Source organism: Myotis brandtii, unplaced genomic scaffold (genome assembly GCF_000412655.1).
Source record: "Myotis brandtii unplaced genomic scaffold, ASM41265v1 scaffold105, whole genome shotgun sequence".
Lineage (NCBI taxonomy): Eukaryota > Metazoa > Chordata > Mammalia > Chiroptera > Vespertilionidae > Myotis > Myotis brandtii.
In genome coordinates this window covers 8,475,172-8,482,424 of record NW_005353538.1, presented here as the reverse complement: position 1 = coordinate 8,482,424, position 7,253 = coordinate 8,475,172, and the positions used below count along the sequence as shown (strand labels likewise).

At 34.2% G+C, this 7,253-nt stretch overlaps 1 protein-coding gene across 6 annotated transcripts in view; it reads right to left on the bottom strand.

Annotated features, from left to right (window-relative positions):
* Positions 1-7,253, bottom strand: part of DYNC2H1 (dynein, cytoplasmic 2, heavy chain 1) — a 289,555-nt gene that overhangs the window by 73,472 nt on the left and 208,830 nt on the right. For all 6 annotated transcript variants that reach the window (XM_005856867.2, XM_005856868.2, XM_014539785.1 and 3 more), the window contains 2 exons: positions 4,545-4,620; positions 1,277-1,485 (listed from right to left, as the gene is read on the bottom strand). In XM_005856867.2, the coding sequence (XP_005856929.1) occupies positions 1,277-1,485; positions 4,545-4,620 (285 nt within the window). The remainder of the gene's footprint in view (positions 1-1,276; positions 1,486-4,544; positions 4,621-7,253) is intronic.

Genomic DNA, 7,253 nt, shown 5'->3' with positions numbered 1-7,253 from the left:
TTGGTTGGCAGTTAATTTGCATATCGCCCTGATTAGCCAATGGGAAGGGTAGCGGAGGTATGGCTAATTACCATGTTTCTCTATTATTAGATAGGATACTAGAGGTCTGGTGCATGAATTCATGCACAGGTGGGGTCCCTTGGCCTGGCCGGCAATAGAGGCCTATTGGGGGGTCAGCCAGCTCGGGAGAGGGATCTTGGGAGGTTGGCTGACCGGCCCCCCAATTGGGGCCTATCAGGAGGGCCGGCCGGCCAGGGGGAAGGGTCATGGGAGTTGGCTGGCCATGGGAGGTTGGCTATGGGAGATCACTGACCACCAGGGGGCAGCTCCTGCGTTGAGCATCTGCCCCCTGGTGGTCAGTGCATGTCATAGCGACTGGTCAACCGGTTGTTCTGGTCGTTCCGGTCTTTCTGGTCGTTCAGTCTTAACAGTCACTTGGACTTTTATATATAGAGATAAGAGTAATATGTTTAATATAGGTTTTCAAGCTTTTATTTTTTGATAATTATATTACTGAAACAGAAATTTTTCTTAAAAAAATGACAGAAAAAGGCACAATACTAGGAGAAAAACTATATAATTGTGTGCATACATATTTATATCTTTGTAATTAATGAACATAGATATAATTATAATACTCTAATAAAAATATTATTTGGGCATTTATACAAATATAGTTTTGAGGTAAAATAAACTAGAATTGAAGTATTTGGACTATATTTAGTACTATTTTCTGGAAAAGTGCCCTGCATTCTAGGAGGTTTTCATAGAATGACTCAATGCAAAAAGCTACACCTGGTTAAAATAAATATACATACACAAAAGTGTTGCTATGAAAGCCAGATAATATCTTTTATTTTTAGAGCTGCTTTAAATTTATAAGCCAGTATATGAAAATAGACATTTGTTAAATATTTTTTAATTTCGTTAATATTATTAAACATATCAGAGCCCTCATGCCTACAAGGAAGTAGCATATTCCCCCACTCCAGATCTTCAGAGCAGTTCTACATTTAAAAATTTCCTTTGCTACTCCCTTCAAGATTTACCTACACAGTATATTCTATGATCATCAGTCAATCTTCAGTAAGTATCCAAAAGCCAATTGGACACCTAGAGTTTAGAGAATCAGGCTGCATATTGGTATAACAAATAATCCACATTTGTGAATGATAATTACTTGTGCATTTAGAAAGAAACAACATATATTTAACAATATAAGAAATAACACAAGTATATATCTGGTAATAGATTGACAAGGATTAATTTTACTTACCAAAATGCTGCAGGATTTTGGCAGAGATAAGGTATATGGGAAAATGCTTTTCTTGTTCATTTCGTTTAATACATCAATTACTGAAGAATTAAAAAACTGTTTCAGGTATGACTGAAGAACTCTAAGGTCAAAATAGTTATCTATACGTCCTCCATAAATAGCATTTTCAAGTAAACCATGGACAAATTCCCACTGTACATCTTTGGTACCTACAATTAAAAAATACTTTTATTAGCTTCATTTCTCAGATATTAGAAAATTCTTTTAAATATTCTAAAATATCAACTAAATTCCAGACTCCAATTATATGGAAATATAGACTATAACAATATATTTAATTCAGCTAAGTCATTTCTTAAAATGCTCAGTAAGATTAATATAATTTCCAATAATAAATATTATTAATAATAATTAATATTCAATAATCACACAATGGCTAATATTTTTGAGATTATTTCATCAAATAAAAATTTCCAATTGTTTTACATAGACTCACTTAAGAATCATAACAAACAGAACTGTTAATATTATCCAATTATACAGATGGAGAAATTGAGATACAGGGAGGTTAAGACACCAAAATCAGGAAATCGCACAGATCTGGACTGAAATGAGGTATTTTGAAACCAGAGCCATATTCTTATCTGCCATGCAATACTGTTCCTTAAACTGGAAGTTCCTTAGAAGAACATATTCAAAACATAATTTTATACAATGATGAACTTAGTTCATAAAGTAACCCAATTAATAGGGAAACTACTAAACACCTTCACACATTATAGTCTCCTCAAAGTCATGATTTTTATAGTCAACTGTGCATTTTCTATTCTAATGGAAAAGTAATGTAGTATAAAAAAAAACCACAGGGGACTTTTCTATAAGCTTCTATTTTGCAACAGAGATATCCTCTTAAAAAAATTTTGTTTTCAAGGAGTGAGGATATTTTTTTCATTGATTTTTAGAGAGAGAGACACATCGATTGGTTGCCTCCCACAAGTGCCCCGACCAAAGAGGAGGGGAGGTGGAGGGGAGGGTTCAGACCTGCAACCCCAGGTTCTTGCCCTTGACTGGGAATCGAACCCCTGACCCTCTGGTCCACAGATCAATGCTCTAACCACTGAGCAATGCTGGCCAGGGTCAGAGATATCCTCTTAATCACATTTCAGTGGTAATGTTAAAATGTGAGAATTATATCTTAGGTATGAGTAAATATAGGAAACACAATTATATTTAAACTAGCTAGTTAACATCACTGTTAGCCTTACTAGTTCAATTTCATTAAAATTTTATAATTCAGAGATTACAAAGATTGATGCCAGTGTTACTATAGCCTTGGGGCATAGGTGATTTAGGCTGCCTCCTGCAGATCTAGGGCCCCTCTAGGGTGGAGGACTAATTAAAGTTGTTTCCCACCTATATCTTACTATCAATAATGGCTAAGTAGCTACAAGAGACTTCAGCAGGACTTGCCAAGTAAGTTCTGATGTTCAGTAAATAATACACTAGTAATGCATATGTCATTCATTCATTCATAAGTCATACAAGACATACAGAAACATTAATATACCTTTCAACTTAAAAATACAAACAGCCATCACAGAAAATATTTTATAGAATTTTTATTAAAAATCTTATTTTTCTTCTTATAACCATTATTCTCAAGACATGTTTTATTTTGTTTAGGATATGAGAAAATAAATAGAACATAATTTATAACATAGCAATAGTAATAAGTCAATCATTACTGATGGCTTACTCAATACATTAAACGTACTAAATGTTAAATACTTTACCTAGTATTTCTCATTTAAACTTCTCACAAGTTGAATCAATTGAAGTAGTACCTACTATTATTCTTATTTTACAGATCAGGAAACTCATACTTAAAGGTCAAGAAACTTGTTGAGATCTCATAGCTACATAATCTCTACATCAACTGCCCTCTATAATTAGAACTTTTTCTCGTTTTTGTATTTAATTCTACATTTATGGAATTCTCTTAATATCAGGAAATTTTGTAATATATAATCATACAGTTAGATTTTTACCATGACATTTAATATTATTTTAAAGTATCTGCCTCTTATTCACAACAACTCAATGATGTGATAGACATAAAAATCATGTGATGCTATTAATTCCATAACAACCTTGAAATATACTGATGAACCAATCATTCAAACTCTTGCTCTCTGGTTTCCTCATCCTAAAAGGGTACTAATAATATTTGCCTTATAGTGGTATTATAAAAATCAAATAAATGTTCAAAAGCATTTTGGAAAATTACCAAATCTCTGTGCAAGGTAAAGTATTAGTACATATCCTCCAGAAAACTCTCTGTCAAATTAAAACAGTAGCTCATGGAAGTCAGGAAAGAGGTTCCCCTTGACACAGCATGGGAAAATGTTGAGTCATGTGTGACAAGAATAGGGGAGGTGCTTTGGGAATGTTGGTAATGCTGTTCATTGATTTTGGACTAGTTACATACGTTCAATTTATAACTATTTATTGAGTTGAACATTTTTATGTACTTTTCTGATGTATAATTTTAAAAAATGGTTAAATAAACAAAAAACTCAGAATACTATTTGGCATTAACTAATAGTTATTGCTTGATAACATGGAAAGAAGTAAATAGAACCATGATGTGATTGGGACATGAAAGGAACAGAAATTTTCAAAGCACTGGATAATTGAGGACGAGAAAAATAAAAGAATCCATGGTGACTCATAGGCTTTGAACTAAAACAATTACATGAATGGTGGTGCCATTTACTAAAATGGGGCAGACGCAGGGAACAATGGTTTGGCAAGTTTGCAGGTTGGGAGGCGGAAAAGGGCTCAAGAGTTCTGTTCAGGACATTTTTAAGCTTGAGATTCCTATCAACATATTCTCTTCTCTAATCCATCATTGTCTAAACTCTAGTGTCTCCTTGTCTGGGCCCTACATAATAAACTTCAGGGGCTGTTTCTGTCTTCAGGAGGCAGAGAACTGGTGGCCTCCGGGGATCGGATTATGTGGTCTTGTTTGCTTTTTGCTTCCTAAAGGCTACAGAGCAATTAGATCTCTTACGCGTTATATCAAAAACGGTGACCACACTAGATAAGAATTCTCAGAGAACACAAGCATGGCGGCCAGGACATAAATCACAAAATAAAAAGCAAGTTTTATGAAAGAAAGTTAAGTCACTTTGGAAGAAACCATGATGTTAATATGTCAATTTTTTTTCATTAACAACAGATAAAATTTTTCATCATGAGAACCTACCATCAAAGAGCCTGTCAATAATGGTGTAACCAGCCCGAAGATCTGATAAAGAAAACTCATAAAATTTGGTCCAACCCTATAAAAAGAAAATTTAAAAGTACTGAAGAACTAGAAGCAGTGTTCAAAGATATATATAGATATATATATCATAGTCCTTACAAACTTAAAAACAATGTTCAATACATGCTAAAAATCCAATTCTGACAATTTTTAATAAAATAAACAATGATGCTAAAGTAATAGTCATATTTTAAAACAAAAGTATTTACCTCCATAGCATGGAAAATACTTTATAATACCATCAAGCTGTTATCATTGAAATATGTGGCAATAGAGTCATAGAGAGAGAACAAATTGGCATAGTAAACTTTGAGTCTACATACTTGGTACACATTTAGTTCCCATAATTTTAAAACTTTATTGCTGAAAGTATTTCATGTCCCCTTTTTTCTCCTACTGACACTATTTATCCCCCCACTCCAGGCCTCCACCACCCTATTATCTGTGTCGAAAGGTTATGCATACGTGCATACAAGTTCTTTGGTTGATCTCTTCCTACACATCCACCCACCACCGGCTTCCCTCTAAGACTGCACAGGCTGTTCCATGCTTCTATGTCTCCAGATCTATTTTGTTCATCAGTTTATTTTGTCCATTAGATTACCATATGAGTGAGATTATGTGATACTTGTCTTTCTCTGACTGGCTTATTTTGCTTAGCATAATACTCTCCAGGTCCCTCTCTGCTGTCTAAAAGGGTAAGAGATCCTTCTTTTATACGGCTGCATAGTATTCCATGGTATAAATGTAACACAGCTTTTTCATCCACTCATCTATTGACTGGCACTCGGGCTGTTTCCAGATCTTAGCTATTATAAATTGTGCTACTATGATCATAGGGGTGCATACATTCTTTCTGATTGATGTTTCGGGTTTCTTAGGGTATATTCTTAGAAGTGGGATCACTGGGCCAAATGGTATTTCCATATTTAATTTTTTGAGGAAACTCCATACTGTTTTCCACAGTGGCTGCACCAGTCTGCATTCCCACCAGCAGTGTACTAGGGTTCCCTTTTCTCCACATCCTCACCAGCACTTGTTGTTTGTAGATTTTTTTTTTATGGTAGCCATTCTGACTAGTGTGAGGGGGAACTTCATTGTCGTTTTAATTTACATCTCACTGATGATTACTGACTGAGCATTTTTCATATGCCTCCTGTCCATCTGTATGTCTGCTTTGGAGAATACAGGCTAAAAAATCCATTTAGGTCCTTTGCCCATTTTTAAATTGTCTTACTTTGGTTAAGTTGTATGAGTTCCTTATATATTTTGGATATTAATCCTTTATCAGATGTGTCATTGCAAATATGTTCTCCCATCCAGTGGGCTCCCTTTTCGTTTTGCTGATGGTTTATTTTGATATGCAGTCCCATTTGATTATTTTCTCCTTAGTTTCCCAAAATCTGTGCGCTGGCCAGGCCTAGGGACCCTACCCGTGCACGAATTTCGTGCACCAGGCCTCTAGTACATGCATAAAATAGAGGAAGTTAATTCTGCAAACCAAATATAACCCTGCAATAAGTAATCAATAAATAATCTTAGCAAAAAATAATCTTTTACTAACATGAGAAATAAAACCTGAGTTGAATTAATAGTGGATCTTTACTAATGAAAGTTGGCATTTAAGAAAAAAAAAAAAGCAAAACCAAATGAGAAAAATAAGCAAAATAGAGAATTTATAGAAGTACATATCTGTATGACCTGGTCTCTATTAATTAATGGTATTCTCTTTATTATTTGCTTTAACTCCAATTTTATGATTTTCATGAGATCAAATTTCGAGTGTTAAAAAGATGACATTTTCAATTTGTGTATATGAAACTCATACTTCAGGTATGAATTGCTATATATTATCTATTAAGGGCATTTGGTATTTATAATATTTATGAATTTTTAAAAATACACATATCTTTTGACCCAAACATTTCACATTTAGAAATTGGTCATCAAAAATAAATGCCAAAAGAGGCAAGTATAGGCAAGTATTTTGTAATAGCAAAGATAGAAAAAAATACTCACGTGCAATCAGCAATATAAAACTGCTCGAAAATACATTACTGACATAATGAACATAAATATTTTTAAATTAAATATATGGGCACTAATACTTAAAAATCTCTAAAATGCATTGGTTATTAAAACAAGCTACAGAACTATATTTGTAATGTGCTGCCATTTGAGTTAAAAAGAACATGAGTGTATATAAATACATAAAATGTTTGTATATTTATTTAATATTTCTTAGGGACACCCCAGAAATAGTGGAGTTGATGCCCTGGGAATAGATACAAGATAGCAGGAAGATAGAATGGGGAAGTAAACGTTTTTTTAAATATTTTTATTGATTTCAGAGAGGAAGGGAGAGGGAGAGAGAGGGAGAGAGAAACATCAATGATGAGAGAGAATCATTGATTGGGTGCCTCCTGCATGCCCCCTACTGGGGATCGAGCCCAGAGCCCACAACCCAGGCACGTGCCCTTGATCGGAATCGAACCTGGGACCTTTTAGTCTGCAGGCTGACACACTATCCACTGAGCCAAACCGGCTAGGGCAGGAAGTCTAAATTTTAATAGCAAACTTTTTCGTAGGTTTTTAATTTGTAGTATATCATTTAATAAAAAATAAAATCTAATTTCATTTTTAAAATAC